The sequence below is a fragment of the Gavialis gangeticus genome, unplaced genomic scaffold (assembly GCF_001723915.1).
Source record: "Gavialis gangeticus isolate Ggan-Ray unplaced genomic scaffold, GavGan_comp1, whole genome shotgun sequence".
Classification (NCBI taxonomy): Eukaryota; Metazoa; Chordata; order Crocodylia; family Gavialidae; genus Gavialis; species Gavialis gangeticus.
Genome location: NW_017728992.1, coordinates 110200500 through 110220057, shown reverse-complemented (window position 1 = coordinate 110220057; position 19558 = coordinate 110200500). Strand labels below are relative to the sequence as shown.

Here is a 19558-nt window from a genome sequence, read left to right as displayed (position 1 = left end):
CTGCAAGGCACAGCCCCCCCCCCACAGCTCACAGACTGTCCCCCCCAGAGCTAAAGCCCCCCTCAGGGATCACATCCCCCTCCAGGGGTCACATGGCCCCCATAGGGCCCACTTGTCCCAGCCCTGCTTGCTCCCCCAGACCCCTGAAGGCTGCCCCACCCAGCCCCAGCCTCCCGGCACTTTAAAAAACAAAAAAAAAGAAAAGCCCCTCACTCACTGGCAGTAGCAGCAGCCATCAGGGTCACTGAGGCCTGCTGGCAGAGCCCCTCTCCCTCCCCACGCCCCCAGCACAGGGCAGCAGGAGGCAGTGGGGACCGGCCCCAGCTGCCTGGCACCCACACTGCCACTGCTCCATTGCGCAGCTGTGGCACAGGTTGGGAGGGTGCCGCATGGCTCCACGTGCTGTCAGGTAGCTGGGGCTGCTGCAGCCGTCACTTGAGGTCTGGCATTGCTCAGTCTGAGCAGCTCCAGCTGCCCAACAGCACACAGAGCTGTGCGGCACCCTGCTGACCCTGGCCTCACTGCATGTTGGGGCAGTGGCAGTGCGGGTGCCAGGTGGCCAGGACCAGTCCCCACTGCTCCCCACTGTGGGGGGGGGGGAGGAGGGGAGAGCTCTGCCAAGAAGCCCCAGTGACCCCAATGGCAACTGCTACTGCCTGTGAGTTTAGGGCTTTTTTTTTGCTTTTTTTTTTTTAATTGCAGGGATGCTGGGGCCAGGTAGGGCAGCGATCAGAGGGGCTCAGGAGGCAGGCAGGTGATGGGGCTGGGCAGGGTAGCAATCCAGGAGGCTCAGGGAGCTGGCAGGGGATGGGGCCAGGCGGGAAAGCAATCAGAGGAGCTCAGGGGGCAGGCGGGGGGATGAGCTCAGTTGGGGCAGCAATCTGGGGGGCTTGAGGAGCAGGTAGGTGTCCCCCATGGTCCCCTCCCCCCTCCACAAGCTCCCCCAATCACTACTTACTGGCACTGAGCCCAGGTCCAGCTCCCTGCAGCTAGTACATTGCCTGCCCTGCATGGGTACGCAGCATATTTCAGCTCCAGGGCAAGGCTGGTGCTGGCTACCAGAGTGCTTCTGTGGAGGACTCCTCGAGTCTTTGGTTGCCTCAGGGCACAGTCCTGCACCATGCTCTGCCCTGCTTTTGTTTCCTAGGGTATTTTTTGACCCCAGGTCTAATTTTGCTCCTGCGCTGCAAATTTGCAGCGTGGGGAACATTTTTTTGTTCCTGCATATGCTTCTTGCAGCTTCTTGAAGGGCTTTGAGATGCTGCAAGCAGCATGCGTGCACTCATCTAGACGCGGCCACTGAATCTATGTAGTTCCTTCACTTTGGTAGCAGTAGTCACAAAAGCCCACCTTTTATGTTTCTCTGGGTTTAAGCTGGGGTCCTTCTCTCTCTCCACCACTAATGGTATTGGTGGCCTGCCATTTTTGCAAGGAGGAGATGGAGGAGACTTTTTTCCATGCCTTCTTGGACTGGCTCCAGTTGCAGCCACTATTTGCTGCACCATCAGTGGTGCGCTGAATTTAGGCTTCTCTGAGACTGTGTATAATACATGTTCTCTATCCTATACCAAGTGACCTAGGGGAGATGTGATCTATACGGCCAATTTCCTCCCTTTAGTTCAGTTACTGCAATGCATTTTTTATTTTTAAAGTAAACTTCTAACTTTCATAGATGTGAAGAAAAGTTTAAAAATGTGAACCCTAATGAATTAAACATCAGGAGGCCAATAAAATCTCTGAGCATTTTCTAACTTGCTGATTTTCAAGCCAACTTTATGATGTGTTATTACTTAACATTAGCAGTATTAGCTTCAGCTGCATTTCATTGGTGGACACCTGTTTTGTGTTTAGACATCAACAATGAAAGTGCACCTAAAACTGGAATACTAAACCCACCTAAAAATACAACTTTATGAATGTGTGGCCTGATAAACCTTCCTTTGTTTTTAGTCACCTGTAACCCTGACACCTCAAAGGGAAAAAACTGAAAGCTAAGTAAAAAAAAAAAAAATCTATTTTTATACAAAGCAATTTCGTTTTCTCTGAAAAAAATGAGTCAATGCCCCATCACACCATCCAGCAAACTTAGAGCCCAATTCTGCCCATATTTAGTGTTAATACTTACTCTATCAAGAAAATAACCCTGTTTTGTAGGTTGACTAGCTTCTGAGTATATTTGATAGTGCATTTTATATTAGTTGATTGTTGACTTAAAGTGTCTGAATGAAATACAACCAAAAAAATCAATTTTTACTGTTTCCATACACACAAAAATTAGGTGATGACAAGCATAATATCATAGGTTTTGATTAAGAATCACAATAACTTTAGACTAGATCTTTCCCTCCCATGATAAAACCCATAGAGGATGAATCTCTAACTAGGAACCTTTTTCTAGATTTTGTCCTGAGACAGGTTTTACCTCAAAGGAGTAAACAGCAGAACAAGCCCCAAAGCCTTGCATTTTAATGCATCTCAGACCATCTACTCAAAGAACTCATATTTGTGACCTGCACCAGCCACCTACATCCTTGGAAGCTCAGCTCTGTAGGACTCACACTTCCAAGGGATACCTCTCAGCCACAGATATCCTGGGAAATCCTTCTGAAGAGTTCTTAAGCACAAAAAGGAGCTCTCTGGGGGAAAAAAAGATGATACAGCTCAAGGCTGCAATATCTTTTCTTCTAAATCTTTCATAGCTGTTGTGTGTGAGAGGTAGGAGCGCGGTTGAATGGGCTCAGCCATCCCTTCCCAACCTCCTAGGTCCCGAAAAGTTGTGCTCTTCAAGTCATTATCAAGAGGGATTGAGGGAACTGGTACTAGTGGTATCCATTCAATATAATTCAAGGGCTTCAGGACTAACTACATGGAGACAACATATTTCATGCATTTCAATACACTTAAAGCAAAAGATGCTAGAACTGTCCTTTAAAAAAAGAATTGAATGTTACATCTTAGGATCTCCGTACAATTTCTTGTTTAAAAAGAATCTGGATATTATAGCAGAGCAAGAGATTATTTCTCCAGTGAAATGTATGTACAGCCTGACAAATCTGAAGTCCCATTTGGCTCTGAGTCACATTGGCCTGTACTCCACGAGAGATTTCCTGAGGCATAGTGAAATACGTATTTGTATATCAGAAGCAGATCTGAGATATAGGAAGAATGAAAAAACTAAGGAATCTGCAAAGGGACTCTGAGTTTCAGGGAATTTGATTTCATTTGTGCGTGTGTAAGACTGTGTTATCATTAATATTTCAGGAATTTAGCACCAATGTCAGTAGCAGATAGACTTCTGCAAGAAACATGTGTGGGTAATTTCTATTAATATGAATGGATTTATAATCAGGGTCAGATTTCCCTTTGATTCACAAGAGTGGCAAAAGGCCTGTTGCACTTAGCTATCAAGAATGGGGCTATGCAAAGGAGGAACAAGGACCGAGGATCCAAGCAGGGAGGCTGTCTGTGGCCTTTCACATGCTGCAGTGGAAGGACCCTTGTCAGTTGTAAACAGGTTAATACCTAAAAAGATTTAATACCAGGCTAAGGGAAGGACCATGCGGACCCAGCAATTCACAAATCCTGAGCACACAGAGTTCGCAGCAGCCTCCTGGCTTGAATACAGGACAATGACAATGCTGCCTATGAATGGCGGCATGTGCAAGTTGAGGTGGCCATAGTCTCTCTTTTACATCCTGCACAAAGTCCATTAATTCAGGCTGAGAAGGAAAGGATGCAAACACCCAATATACCTGTATCTGGCACACTTGGTGGAAGATCTTTCACTGAATATCTTAGCTCATTGGGGTGAAAAATTAGTTCACTAACTGCCTACAGCTTTATCCACATCCATACAGGACTTAATCCTTTTTCAGATAAACAGATTTAACTTCAGCCGATCAAGTATCAGGCCTATATTCTCAAGGGAGACTACTGTTTTCATTTTATAATACAATTGTATATAAAGTATCCTTTATTAATGTTATGTTTCACCATAATTTTTCACTAGTAATAAGCTGCTTCTTTACTGCCTATTTGCTACTAGAAAAAGTTACTTTTGATTTTATTTGATCAAGAACCTTTCACCAAAACACAAATGGTTTTCTTTTGAAAAAACATGAAGATGCCATTGTGTGTTTATCTGTATCATATGCCTAAAGACATATTATTGGTTACACTTTACAAAAATATACCCAACAATTCACCAAGTACTGAAAATCCTGTTCAGTAATCCCTCTGCTTTACATCAGGCATGAGGAGAGAAAAAGCATTAACCTTGTTTGCTGAGGGTCAAGGCATACATGATATGACAAAAGTAACAACAGAAGGAGCTACCCACACTTAATAATATGGGTTATTTGCATGCAAAAATGCCAATGGTTACATTAAAATGGTTTGCCAGTCCTGGCTCTATATTCTGACACACCACTTTCAAGAACCTGCAATATATCTCAATCTATAGTTTTATGAAAAGACAGATGGAATGGTAACAGAACTGTTCTCTCTCTGTAAAAATGTGCCACTTCATATATACATGATAGAGTAAGCTTTTACCTGTGCCAAAAAAGTTTGCTTTTTCTGCATTGAGTAGGATTGGAAATTGTTATTATTGTTCCATTAAGCTATTCTGCATTATCCTAAGAACAGATTTCCTTGGGCAAGCTAGGAAAGCAAATTATTTGCAAGTAATTTTTCCTTTAACTGTTTTGGACTTTAGATTGCAGGTAAATAGGTTGGAACCATTACTGTTCTCACAGATTCACAGAAGTTTAGGGCTGGAAGGGATCTTGTGAGATCATTGGGTCCAGCCCCTCTGTTCTGGGCAGGAAAAACTGCTGGGGCCAAATAACCCCAGCAAGATGTGTGTCCAGTCTCCTTTGGAAGATATCCAGAGTACCCATGCACCACCCCTGCTGGGAGTCTATTTCAGAGTCTGGTCACACAAACCATGAAAAAGTTTTTCCTTATATCCAGTCTGAAACCTTCTTTTAGGAGTTTATGACCGTAGCTCCTGGTTTTCCTCTGAGGCACTTTGGTGAATAGTTGTTGTTCGCCTAGCCACCCAGGCTCTCCCCTGATACGTTTGTAAGTTGCCATCAAATCCCCCCTGAAGTCTTCTCTTTTCTAGGCTGAACAGTCCCATATCTGTCAGCCTTTCCTTGAATGACTTGCTCTTCAGGTCTTTAATCATTTGAGTGGCTCTTCTCTGGACTTTCTCATCCTTTTTGAAGTGTGGTACCCAGAACTGGATGGAGTACTCTCAATTTTTCAATTCACTTTCCTTTTTTCCCCACCAATAATGTCATAATTCTAGATTTTTACCATGGTAAGGTCACAAATTAGCTATTATAACTTCACAAGGCCTAGATGATGAGGAAGAAATACTATTAGAGAGAGCAACTTGTATAGAAGTGTGAGTCCTCCACACTGTTATGAACCCATTTAATTCAGCTTTATCCACAGGTTGCAGCCCCTTAGATTAAAATGTAGACAAATACTAGAGCACCTGCTCTGAAGAGAATACTCACAATACCAACCCTACCAGCCTGAAACCTGATTTTATGCAACAAAGATGTTCCAGAGAAACAAACCATATTTCTGAAAGAATCATCCAAATACTCTGCAGTAACCTGCTGCAATACAACAATAAACCCTTCTGTGACTGCAGACCCCTGGTGGTTATGTACAACCACACACTTGAACCATAAGAAATATCTAATAAAAGGGACAGCATGATCAGAAATATAAGAAATATCATTACGGACCTACTGAAATTGTGATTTTGTGGATTTTGTGGAAAATGCAAAAATGTCCACAATATTTGCGAAAAAGAAAAGAACAACAACAAAAAAGAAAACTTACTGAAAATAAAATGGTGGCTCCCCCTGGGGGCCCGGCTACACAGCTAACTGGGGTGGAAGGGGGGAGGAAGGGCTACCCACACACTGGGGGAGCCCAAGATGACTGTCACAGCTGCCCCTTACCACTGATTGGCTGCTATGTGGACCTGCCCCTGCCCACCAATCAGTGGGGATGGACAGGGCCGCATAATGGACAGTCCTCACAGCCATTCAGTGACAAGGGGCAGGACCATATGACAGACAGCCCTCACAGCCAATCAGCAGCAAGGGGCAGGGCTATTGGTGCTGCTTGGCCAATCAGAGGTGTGGGAGGCCCTGGCCATGATAAGCCCTCAGAAATGGCATCCAGCCCTGCAATCTCACCACAATATCATCCAGCTGCTTCCTCAAGTTGGGAAGACCCCTAAATATCATCAAACAATTATAGCCCATACTCAATAAATATTGGACTATAAAAGACCCCCTCCTCTTCCTCTGCTCCTGGCTTTCAGACATTAAAATAATGTAAGGTACTCCACCTAGGAAGGAGGAATCCCCAGCATACCTATAGGTTGGGGGATGACCTCCTCAGCAGCTCAGAGGCTGAGAGAGATCTTGGAGTCATAGTTGACTGCAAGATGAACATGAGCCAGCAGTGTAACGAGGCCATCAACAAAGCCAATCGCACCTTGTCGTGTATTAGCAGATGCATGACCAAGGCAGATCAAGGGAGGTGATGCTCCCCCTCTATGCATCATTGGTCAGGCCGCAGTTGGAGTACCGTGTCTAGTTTTGGCCACCGGACTTCAAGAGGGACGCAGAGAATCTGGAGAGGGTTCAGAGGAGGGCCACTCACGTGATTAAGGGCCTCCATGAAAGACCCTACAAGGGGAGGTTGAGAGATCTGGACCTCTTCAGCCTGCACAAGAGACGGCTGAAGGGAGACCTTGTAGCCATCTATAGGTTTATCAAGGGAGGACAACAGGGAATTGGTGATGCGCTATTTACCAAAGTGCCCCAGGGAGTAACTAGGAATAATGGGTGCAAACTAGTGGAGAGTAGATTTAGGTTAGACATCAGGAAAAAATTTTTTACAGTTAGGGTGGCCAGAATCTGGAATGGGCTTCCAAGAGAGGTAGTACTATCACTGAACTTGGACGTCTTCAAGAGGAGGCTTGAGAGTCACCTGGCTGGGGTCATCTGACCTCGGTCTTCTTTCCTGCTAAAGGCAGGGGGTCAGACATGATGATCCATCATGGTCCCTTCCAACTCTACAATCTATGAATCTATGAAGCCTAACCTTGCCCAAATCATCATCAGAAATAAAATCCCTGCTGTTCAACAGACAGTAAATGGGACACAGCTTTGCCTTAACAATAGATGAAAAATGCATCAGCATGTGTGCACTGCTACAACAATCAACAGCCCCCACAATGAACCCATCAGAATCCTACACATGCCTATCCCAAAATTTGGTACATCTCATCCAGTGAACCAAATGTCCTCATAGAAAATCTGCTGGTGAAACTGTACTAAAACTATGCACCAGAATGAATGACTACAGGAAAAGGATTAAGGACAGAGATGCACTAACATGTGTAGAACAACATTTTTCATTGAACAATCATTCCCTTTCTGATCTCACTATCCTTGCGTTTAAAGAGAGCTTTACAAAACATCTTCAAAAGGCGAGCCTAGGAACACAACAAAATCATAAACCAGCTGAATACTAAGAATCAAGGATTAAACGCTGATATTGACTTTGTGGCATCCTATAATCCACCTCAGGGATTATACAATGCCACAGCAGGCCAGATCCAGCCATGGAGGCATTTGATCCAGTTTGTGAACATGGGACTTTGACAGCATTTGCCAGGCCCAGGTGGCTGCAGAGAGAAGCAGTGGTGGTGGTAGACAGGTCCTAGCACTCACCCACTTGCCCACCTCACTGACTCGAGTTGGGTCATCCCAGCCCACAACCTGAAATGGTTGCTGGTCACTGATCTACCCGATTCCTGATAATCTTCCTTTACATTACTAATAATAATGGTCCTATTCCCTTTTGAAAGGTCTTGGTCTTCCACTAATCAATCTAACTTTTCTTCTGTGATTTCTTTGTCTGCCACATCAGGTAATTTCACTCTTCTCCAATTTCACTGCTCTGCAGATTGATTTTAATCTCTGTTGTACCTGATTTTTACTCAGACCTGAAGAAGAAGGTATTGCATTTGAAGGTCTGTCTATGAATATAACAACTATGGAAGCTGGTCCAATATTAGATCTCTCTCAAAAATCCTTCTCTCTCATATAATTCCTGGATTATCACAGATATGACATCACTCCAACACTAGCAACACTGACTTTTACATATTTTTCTGAATTGTTGGTGTTTTTCCAAAATTCCTGAACAAAACCTATCCTCTGAACATGTATCCACAAACGCTGAGTACATGCAAATCTGCGCATTCAAATTCATACTATGTCTATATAGACAGGCAAGGTTCTTTGAGTAGATGTGATATCTTTCATTAGACAAACTGAGTAGTTGGGAAAAAGTTCTTACCAAGCTTTCTGGTACAGTCACCCTTCTTCAGGCATAGGGAGTCTGCTGGTCTGAGACTCTAAGGAATGAGAGAAGCTAAAAGTGTGGCAGGATGTCTGACTGACATCTCTCATTCCTTGAAGTCTCAGACCAGCAGAGACTCCCTATGTCTGAAGAAGGGTGACTGAGTCCGAAAGCTTGGTAAGAACTTTTTTCCAACTACTCAATTGGTCTAATAAAAGATATCACATCTACTCAAAGAACCTTGCCTGGCTATGTCCTTAGACCAACAGAGCTACAACCCAAAACCCAGCAGCATGTCTATGTAGAGGACTCTTCATAGTTTATATAGAGCCTATGGAGAGCTAATTAAACTTTTCAGCAAAATTCTGAAACTTGCAGAAAATTCCATGGTATTGATATGAATACATTTGCGTGCTTTCACTAGTAGGCCCAGTTCTGGTTTGCAGAGCCAGTTTGTGCATCTGACCCTCTCTTTATCAGCCCATTATTTCCAAAAAGACAGAAAATTGTCCCTCCTCCTTTCTAAACCAATTCAGCATGGCTACCATGGCACACTTGCCTTACTTGACCCCTCCAGTGAATATTAATTACAATATGGTTAGGATTTTCAAAAGCACTCAGCATGGAACTCTATGATGGTGCAGTTACATCAATGCCTTTGAGAATCCCATTCCTTTGCTATTTTTAATTTTTTAGCATGCCCCCTATTAAATCTGTTAATATCTACAGTTTGTGTATATTCTGCATAACCCAGCTTTCATTTAGAAGGAAAGGGACAAAAGACTCATTTGTCAGGGTCTAATTCACTACATAACATTTCATGCATGGTCAGTTACACCAAACACAATAATGCTAAGGCTATTTTATACATTTTGCACAGTCAGCTATATCACACAAAGTCTGAAGATCCAATTAAATTTTTAAAAGAACAATTACCTATTAAATAACATCTCTATCTAACAAAAGAGACAGCATGATCAACTAGTGACAATATGATCATATTGTAGGTAAATACAGCCTGAGCAACTAAGTTGTGGAAAAGCTTATACAAACAATGAACATTTGATTGTAGTTTTATAAAATATTCACAGTTTCCTTTGCAATCTCAGTTTGAACTATATTGGAACAATTCCCAAAGGATCTTACTCAGTTTTACCTCCTTTTCATACTGTCTTTGCTCAAATAAACACACTCAGAATTCAAGATCAGATTGAAAAAGCACTTGAGGGTTCTACCCATCATGATATTATTTCCAAAGACACCGTTTCTCGCTTTATTATATAGTTTATGGTAGTACCTTAACTAATGAGGCTGAGAAAGTTAGAAGGCTCTGTTATTTAAACAGCATGAAACTGGAGCCCGTTCCACCTTCTTCTTGGCTCCATGTCAAAGTTCTCTTGAAACATGTTAAAATAAGAGTGCAGAATATCACTTGTGTGCTTACCAGAGGCATAATAAGCAGCTTTTGCATCCCAAGCAGTGGCAATGGCAGTGGCTACCAGTCTTGTTCTCCCTCTAGGTCAGCAACCACGAAACTCTGATTTCTAAATATTCCTCTTTGGAGTGCAGTGAGGATGAATATTAGGAATACTTAAAAAACAGAGTTTCACAGAAGAATTTGGCAATTAGGTAGTTGGAAGGCAGGAAAAAGTCAGAGCTTGGGGATTAGGGATGATAAATGAAGTATTGCCACATGAGGGTTTGGAAGCTAGGAAGAGGGCTGTGCCAAGCAGAAGTGTCCAGGCTGAGGAGAAAAGACCTAGAGTTTGTTAGAAGGCTTATATGGAAAGATTAATCAGCATATGAGAGGAAATCAGCAAATCTGATTTTATGAGCACTTTTGGAAGTCAAGCCACTTGTTTAGATGTTTAGACAGAACGCTTAGCCCTTGTCTATGCAGGAGAGTTGTCCCAATTTAAGTGGAATCAGATTTAAAAATAATAAATATTTAAACCACTACAAACTCTATGTGGACATTCTTTTCTGAGTTTAAGAGACTCTCCTCTTGTTTTAAGTTAAGTCAATCAAAATCATGTTACGTTAAACCAGAAAAAGCCACTCTTAAATTGGAATAAGTGTCCTCAGAGAGGTTCACACCAATTTAATTATATGAATTTAAGTTCAGGGCATATATTTGACTTGTGCAATTCTCCAGCACAGATGAGGCTAACTTTTTGTTTACACTTCTGAAAATTTAGCGATCATTTGCAATTATTTCTAAAGCTCTTTTTAAAAACACACAGTTTCAACATGAGACAATTCATGAGTGGCTTTCTTGATCTATTACCACTAGATGTAAACCAAATTTGTAAAAGCTGTAGGGGGGCATGCATGTATTTTTATGTGCAGGTACCATTCTTAAACATGTTTGTATATATCAGATATCTGCAGGACTAAGACTCAGTAATTCCTGGTACAACATTCACAGACAGTATCAGGTGCAACAGAATGAAGTTAATAAATAGAAAAATGAGCATCAGGAAATGAGTACATTTCTTGGCAGTGTGCTTTGTGCTATTGTGCTTTGGAACAGTCTCTCATGGGAAATGGTGGGAGCGCCATTACTGTGATCATTTAAAATTAGACTGGTAAAAAAATAGTAAATATACACCACAATACAGAATAATTCTATATACACAAGGCAATGAACTAGATGACTAATAAGTCTTTTCTTTTTAAGATCTATGATTCATGCAAACTTGCCTGTGGTTGACATTGCAGTCTCTGTGTGTGGATGGTAATTCAGATCAATAGGTAATCACATGGTGCTGGCTGGTGATTTTTAGAGAAGCCATTTTTTTTATATGCAATAAACCATAAATACATGTGTTATTAAAATGTCTGCTTAAACTCTACAGAGACTTCATGTAATGAGGCCTCTCAAAAAAAAAAAAAAAAACCAACAACAAAAAACAAAGCCTAAGACCACCATATCTACTACTGGTACCACAATTACAGATTTAGATCATTTTACTGAGAAAAAATAGTGAATATATTTTATCCTCACAACTGAGAAAATGGACTGGAACAAAACTCTGAACTACGCAAACTTTTTTCTGTTCTTTTTATGGGCAAGAGGCAACACGGTCTCTTTCACTTGACCCTCTTCCTACCCAACACAAACTTTGCCTTTTTTAAGAATAATGTAAATGATTTGGGGTTTAATTTGGCTAATAGAGGAACAAATGCAGCCCGTTTTATTTCATTCTTTCTTTACAACATTTCTGCCATTTCCAGGTGTTGTCAAAACTGGTTTGCAGAGGTAAGTGTTACTTGAATAAATCTCTCCAGACCTGGAGCTCTAGACACAAACAATGATCTATGCTAAGTATAGACAGTCCAAAAGCCCAGGGATGAATTGATTCAGTCTTCACAGGTTAGTCTAAGCTGCATAGACTGAATCCATAAGCAAGTGAACAGATGTTCACTTTTGATTCTGGAAATGGAGCCACCTTGCCTGCAGTGACTCAGGCCAGAAGCTGGTGGGGTGCTAGAGTATACCTCCCTACTCAGCTGGAGCAGAAAGCATTGGCCAAGGCTAGCCTGCCCACCCTGCAAGGAGGGGTTTGCAAGGGAGAATCATAGAATCATAGAAAATTAGGGTTGGAAGGGACCCCAGGATGTCATCTAGTCCAACCTGCTGCTCAAGGCAGGACCATCCTCAACTAGATCATCCCAGCCAAAACTTTGTCTAGCTGAGTCTTAGCAACCTTCAAGGATGGAGATTGCACCATCTCTCTGGGTACTCTGTTTCAGTGTTTTACTACCCACCTAGTGAAAAAATTCTTCCTAATAGCTAACCTAAACTTCCCTTGCTGCAACTTGAGACCATTGCTCCTTGTTCTGTCATTTGCCACCACTGAGAACAGTCTAGCTCCATCCTCTTTCGAACCTCCCTTCAGGTAGTTGACACCTGCTATTAAATCCTGTCTCAGTCTTCTCTTCACCACACTAAATAAGCCCAGTTCCCTCAACCTTGCCTCACAAGTCATGTGCCTCAGCTCCCTCACCGCATTTCTTGCCCTTGCTGGACTCTCTCCAAATTGTTCACATCCTTTCTGTAGTGGGGACTCCAAAACTTAACACAGTATGCCAGATATGGCATTACAGGTGCTGAAGAGAGGGGAATAATCACTTCCCTTGACCTGCTGGCAATACTCTTAGCAATGCAGCCCAGTATGCAGTTAGTCTTCTTTGCAACAAGGGCACACTGCTGGCTCATATTCAGCTTATCGTCCACTGTAACCCCCAGGTCCTTTTCTGCAGAGCTGCTGCCCAGCCAGTCAGCCCCCAGACTGGCTGGGTGCATGGGATTGTTTCATCCTAAGTGCAGGACTTTGCACTCATCATTGTTCAGCCTCATGAGATTCCTTTTGGCCTAAGCCTCCAATTTGTCTAGGTCACTGAATCCTAGCCCTACCCTCCAGCATATCTATTACTCCCCCTAGCTTGGTGTCATCGGCAGACTGGCTGAGGGTGTACTCTATGCCATCTTCCATGCCATTCATGAACATCCTGAACAAAACCGGCCCCAGGACTGACCCCTGGGGCACTCCACTTGATTCAGGCTGCCAACTAGACATCAAGCCATTGATTACCAACCTCTGATCCCGATGCTCCAGCCAGTTTTCTATCCACCTTACAGTCAATTTATCCAGCCTGTATTTCCTTAGCTTGACTGCCAGAATGTTGTGGGAGACTGTATCTAAAATGTTGCTAAAGTCAAGGTACATCCATTGGTCTCCCTGCATGCACAGAGCCAGTCACCTCATCATGGAAGGCAATCAGGTTGGTCAGGCATGACTTGCCCTTGGTGAATCCCTGCTGACTGCTTCTAATCACCACCTTCTCCTCCAAGTGCTTAGAAATGGATTCCTTGGGGATCTGCTCCAGAATTTTTCCAGGGACTGAGGTGAGGCTGACTGCTCTGTAGTTCCCTAGTTCCCCCTTTTTAAATGTGAGCACTATGTTTGCCATTGTTCAATTATCCGGGATCTCTCCTGATCGCCATGAGTTTTCAAAGATGATGGCCAGTGGCTGTGCAATCTCATCAGTCAATTCCCTCAGCATCCGCTGTCACAAGGTTTCCTCCCCCATTCAGTAAGGGACCCACACTTTCCCTGAACCTCCTCTTGCTACCAACATGCTTGTAGAAATCCTTCTTGTTACCCTTCACATCCCTTCATAGCTGCTACTCCAATTGTGCTTTGGCCTTCCCGAATGCATCCAGGAATTCTTCCTGAATGGCCACGCAATACTCTTATACTCTTTTCTAGTTCTTCATCCAAGTTTCCACTTCTTATAAGCTTCCTTTATCTGATTTAGTTTACTGAAGAGTTCCCTGCTAAGCCAAGCTGGTCTTCTGCCATAGTTGCTAGTCTTCCTGTGCATCAGGGTGATTTGTTCCTGCACTTGCAGAAAGGTTTTTTTAAACCCTTTTTTGGAAGAGATCTTTTCCATGGAAAAAATATCTTTGGCAAGGAAAAAATGCCCAACATAAAAGTTTTCAATTTTCAGCCCAAACACCTAAACTTCTATATGGACGTGCTCACATAGTAACTCATGACAGCTGCATTTGTTTTGCCTCCTGACATCTTCTTTAAAGTACACCCAACTCTCCTGGACTCCTCTTCCCCATCAGTCTGGCTTCCCATAGGATCCTGCCCATGAGTTCCCTGAGCAAGTCAAAGTCTGCTTTTCTAAGTCCAGAGTCCTTACTCTGGTGCTCTCCATCATTCTTTTTCTCAGGATCCTAAACTCAATCATCTTGTGGCCACTGCTGCCCAAGTTGCTATCCACTACTACATCCGAGGATGCTGGGATACCAAAGCATCCTGGGATGGTGAGGGATTGTGAGTTAACTTGAATCTGGAGGGGATCTAAGACAGAAGTTCAATAAACCAATTTAGCCTAAATCGGTTAAAACTGATACTACATCCATCCAGGTTTATCTTAAACTGGTTTCAGCTATTTTGAAAGCAGTTTATATGTACTAAACTTCTGTTGTGTTGTACATTTGAACAAGTTTCCAATCACTATCCCTAGCCCATTGTCTAGCAATGAAGTGGCAGTTGCCGAATTTTAGCCGATTTTGGATTTTAAACTTCACTGCAGAACAACAAGGAAGTTTTTTTTAACCTCCCTGCCTGCCATCTGACACCTCCAGGTGTCTAATACTTGTTTTACCTAATTCTACCTAATCGACACATCAAAGAGCTACTCAACACAGCTCACAAAGACACTCTCATGGACCCAGAGGGAGAGCCTTCCATCTTCAGCTCCCTCTATGCAAAAATGAAGTTTATTTCCTACCTATGGGGACTTTTAACCATCTCGTACCATCTACACTTTTCCCAGAGCCTGACGAAGGGACTTTGATCCCGAAAGCTTGCAGAAAAGGACAATTTTCTTGCCATTTTCCAGTTGGTCTAATAAAAGGTATCATTTTGGAACCAAGAGTTCTAGTTTTTTGTATGTCCTATAATCACAGTACTTTTGAAAAATTGCAGCTGAAAATACAGGCAAGGGACCAACTATTGCTATTCTACCAAATCATAAATGAGAGGTAGAGGGTCTAAAACAACCAGAGTACTTTATAGAAATCTGAATGCAATATGTATTAATGAGTTAAGCTCTACAGGCCACAGCAAATTGTTAGTCTGAAACATTTTTTTCCATAAGGAGTTCATACATTTAAAAATAGGCTCATTTTGGCACACTATTTGTTTTGAATAAAATCACAGAGCCAGCTGCAAGGTGACTAGTCTGCATCCAACACAAGAGAGAAAGAACAAAGGGCAATTTACTTTCTGCTATTGTGTAGAAAAGTGAGAAGGTAGGCTCTTTTGATTAAAATATTACCAGTCCTGTACTTTCAGGAATTTGGAAAATGCATACTCATGAAGCAGTTTTTCTATGCATGTGGTTATTATGGATAGTTGCAAATTTGGTATCAAATTTGGACATGCTCACATAGTAACTCATGACAGCTGCATTTGTTTTGCCTCATGACATCATTCTCCCAGCCAAATTCACTTCCCATTCAATATGGAAATGTGACTCCTATAATGCTCTGCCTCCTCCACTGGTATCATAGGAAAAGCAGCCTGACCCAGGGAGCTTGATTTATCCAGGAGAATGGGTATGAGGCACCTGAACTACAGTCCTGGGGTACTATGTCAGTGTTTTTTAAATGAAATATTTTGTTTTTGAGTCAAACAGTTTTAATTTTTTATTTTTCACTAAAACTCTACTTTTCTATGTAATAAAAAATTCTAAGCATAAAAATTAGAAGTAGTTATGTTCAAAATGTCACTGTTGAAGTAATTTTATGGTAAGATATGCTCCATTTGTTTCATGGGTGTGAGATAATCACATGCTTTAAGCCCATAATTCAGCTACATGGTCATGTGTTTGTAGCAATGAAGATGTCATAGAAGCTACACCATGTATACTCAGTTTTTGTTTTCACAAACAAGTATTAGACAGAAATAGGAATATGTAAAGCTTCACTACTGTAGTATCTAACCAACAGATACTCTGTACATCCACATTGTCTCAGCAGCAAAAGGGAACTGGGAAAAAAAAGGAGAAACTTTCCTTACGTTATTGGAATTCCGAGGACGTTCATCTAGCTCTTCGTAAAATTCTGTGAGTAGGACATTGAAATGCAGACTGAGGGGACATGGTCAAATTGGGTAGGTCTAAAAAGTTAACCTACCTTGACATGGTCCCATCTGGTTCCTTGTTATGCATTTCTTTTTCAAATCAATCCATGCTGCCACCAGAAAAGCTAAAGGAAAATAAAATGGCTATCGATTTATTTTGAGATTAACAGAAAACAAAATAGTGCAGTAGAGCTGAAATAAAACAGGACTGTCATCAACCTGTATTTAAGTTTTCCTTAAAAAACTTACATTCATTAATGTTTCAAAAATAAATCTATTAGAGAACTTTTATAATCCCTTTGGTTCAACTGAAACAGATCCACAGTTAAAGCATTTCTAGCCCTAGGGGGAAAAAATATATGCTCTCTCATATATAGAGAACAAAGCAAGGCACTCCACTTCCTTTGTTCATTTAAAAAATCAAGGAATCATAGTATAAAGTATTTAGGTTTAATGTAACCAAATACTTTAGGAATTAAGTGATCAAATGATTTTTAAAGGATTATTTTCACAGTAAACAGTAAGTCATAATTTAATCAATAAAAACTGCATATATTAGATCTGACTGAAAAAATACTTTGCAATAATAACTTCCATAGGTTTCAAAAGAAAAGTTTTTCAGATTTTGCAAAAAGCCTTTCACCAAAAATATACCACAGTTTTTTGTATTCTTCTACTCCTCTTCACACACGCATGCAGGCACACACATTTCCTTTTTTATTTTATAACTGACAGTGGAGAAAGTTGAGAGAAAGCTAGAAACTGGAAAATGTTTGTTTGGTCAAAAAAAAGGCAATTGCAAAACTCCCAAATTTCAGTAGGGCCAGAATTGGGTGCAGGATATTAACCTGGACATGATTCTGGCAAAACACTTTAAACAATTCTTGAAAGATTTATGGCATCTTTGTAGCTAAGTCTTTGGTATTTTTACAACTGGTACCATCTTTACAAGTCTCCAACCTGTGACTTTTTGGCCTTCAGTTTTGATTAGCTGATCATAGCTTCTGGCTTCATAAACAACTTCTAAGTTCCTGATTTTTCAGACATTAAATGTGTAATTTTACTCTACTCACATGAATGACCCAATAGTGTTCAAGGACCTACTCATGTATGTAAATAAATGTAAATACTTAAGTGCCAAGCAGGACAAGAGCCTGTGGGGTTGTCATCAGCCTTTCGGATATTAACAAGTCATTGATAAATTGCAGTTTCCTTTATACCTGACAAAGGTGCCTAGGGTAGATATACATCACTGTCCATTTTTGCTTTATAACTTTTTAAAATACAGAATCAGATTTAAAAGGCAATCAATAGCAATCCAGTCACAGGCGCCTCTAATGAAGTGCAAGAGAACAGCAGCAACAACAAAGTCAATATTGGATTTCACTTCCTTCACTGGCCCTTTTTGTACAAATGACTGCTTGTAATAATACGATAAGGGTGTTTTACTACACACCTAGGTCCTGATCCTGCCCAAAAATATGCATGTGCTTAGTTTCACACACTACAAGTAGTGCCACTGAGTTCAATAGGGAGAACCCCTACATTAAATCCAAACAGAGGTCTTTCTAGGATTGGGACAAGTGATCTTCTTTGTCTGGCTCAAATATATTTTAGTACCGTAAATATACCCTAAATACATTAAGTGTATTCAAAGGAGCACTGACACTTTTAAATGTTCGAAAATAGTTAGCCTTTTTAAATAGCTTTTGAAAAGTTTGTTTGGAAAAAAATAAAGGCATCCTTACCATGGCAGACAGTCTATTTATATTTAATTGTTAATGCTACAAGGATTTTTCTACTCGTGTGCTGATGAATAGAACGGGTTTTTCCAATAAGGAATAGTAGGCAGGACCAACAACATCATCCCCAAAACTGCTCTGGCCCCTTCTCTTCTTCACTGAAGGCCCTTATGAACCTTATAGATGCTGCTATTTTGCTGGTGTATTGTAGTGATGTGAGCTCATCCCAGAGGAGCCCATGAGAGTAATGTCATCATGGGAGAGTGTGAGATGCTGCCAAAGTGAAACGTCGCGGGGAAGAGACACAGAGAATGATTTTTTCTTTCCTCTAATCTAGTTTGGCTCTTGTTACCTTAGTTGTTACATACAATAACAGTCAATACAAATTTTAGAGACAGAAAAGGGATTTTTCAAGTTGTTGGTTTCTCTAATGTTCATGAAAGATGACAGATTGGTAGCACTGATAAGGGTCAGGCTTAGCGCAGGCCTTCCTACAGAACTCTGCCCATGCAGAGCAGTTCTTCCCACAGCACTCTACTATCCAACTTGCAAATCCATCCTCAGCTGACACTGAAAGTCATTCTACATCAGAGTTTTTACTTGACACTGAGAAATGTCCTTGAGAAAAATATTTTTCTTCTTGCTGTGTGAGCTAAACATGGAGATAAAACTGAAAACTAGCGCATCAACCCACCAAGCCCTCCTCCAGCTTTCCTTACTTTGAATAAGTTTATAAAAACATCTCTGCATTTCAAACCATCCTAAATACATAATAATCAAAGTTCAACACTTTCAGCAGAAAATGCCGTGCTTTTCATCTGCCTTTTTCAATATAATTACTACTTTTTGGATTTAGATATACAATGAGTGTCCAATAATCCATGAAAAAAAAAAATCAGTGTGATCCCTGTTTTCAGATAAGAAAGTTGGAAGAAAGGAAAGGAATAAATTTGTGCCATAATTTCTTCAACACAAGTATGAAAAAATAAACACATACAAATGTAAATTGACAACATCTCCCCCGCACTCAAGTGAAAATTTATTATTCTTACTGGAAAACTAGATTGATGCATTTACCTTTCATCTCAGAGAAGCTAGATTCAGCACTGGTTTATGTAATAAATTAAGTAAGTTTGAAGATGTAACCTTAATCTTGATTCCCTTTTTTTCCATAGCAAAAGTACGGCGCGATTAGCAATTTTTCTACTTAAAAAGAAGAAACCCTAACAAATTAATTAAAACACTTTTGCTGAATAGCAGGATGCAGGTGGTGAAGAACTGGTATTATAGGGGCAGGTTTGGTGCTTGCACTAAGCCAGTTTTATATGGCTTTATTTTCAAAACATGAATAGTGTTGTTAGTACCCAGGAGTTAAAAAAGAGCCACGACATCCAAAAATAACAAAATTGGCTTAAACCTCATGGGGCTTTAAAATAATAAAAGATTACTTTGAGGTTTGAGTCACTAGCATAATTTTCAAGTCATGTTTTACAACCAGGAAAGTTTCATAGTTTCTAGGGTCAGAAGGGACCTGAGTAGATCATCTAGTCCGACCCCCTGCCATGGCAGGAAAGAGTACTGGGGTCAAACGACCCCAGCAAGGTGTTCATCTAACCTCCTCTTAAAGACCCCCAGGGTAGGAGCCAGCACCACTTCTCTTGGAAGTTGGTTCCAGATCCTAGCTGCCCTGACCGTAGTAGCGCCTCCTGATATCTAGCCTAAATCTACCCTCTGCCAGCTTGT

At 41.3% G+C, this 19558-nt stretch overlaps 1 protein-coding gene across 8 annotated transcripts in view; it reads right to left on the bottom strand.

The window, feature by feature from the left end:
• Positions 1 to 16151, bottom strand: part of DTNA (dystrobrevin alpha) — a 416444-nt gene extending 400293 nt beyond the window's left edge. For 7 of the 8 annotated variants that reach the window (XM_019526848.1, XM_019526842.1, XM_019526857.1 and 4 more), the window contains exon 1: positions 16127 to 16151. In XM_019526848.1, the coding sequence (XP_019382393.1) occupies positions 16127 to 16134 (8 nt within the window). In that variant the 5' untranslated portion in view covers positions 16135 to 16151. The remainder of the gene's footprint in view (positions 1 to 16126) is intronic. The other variant, XM_019526861.1, reaches the window with a different exon arrangement.
• Between the last annotated feature and the right edge of the window lie 3407 nt (positions 16152 to 19558).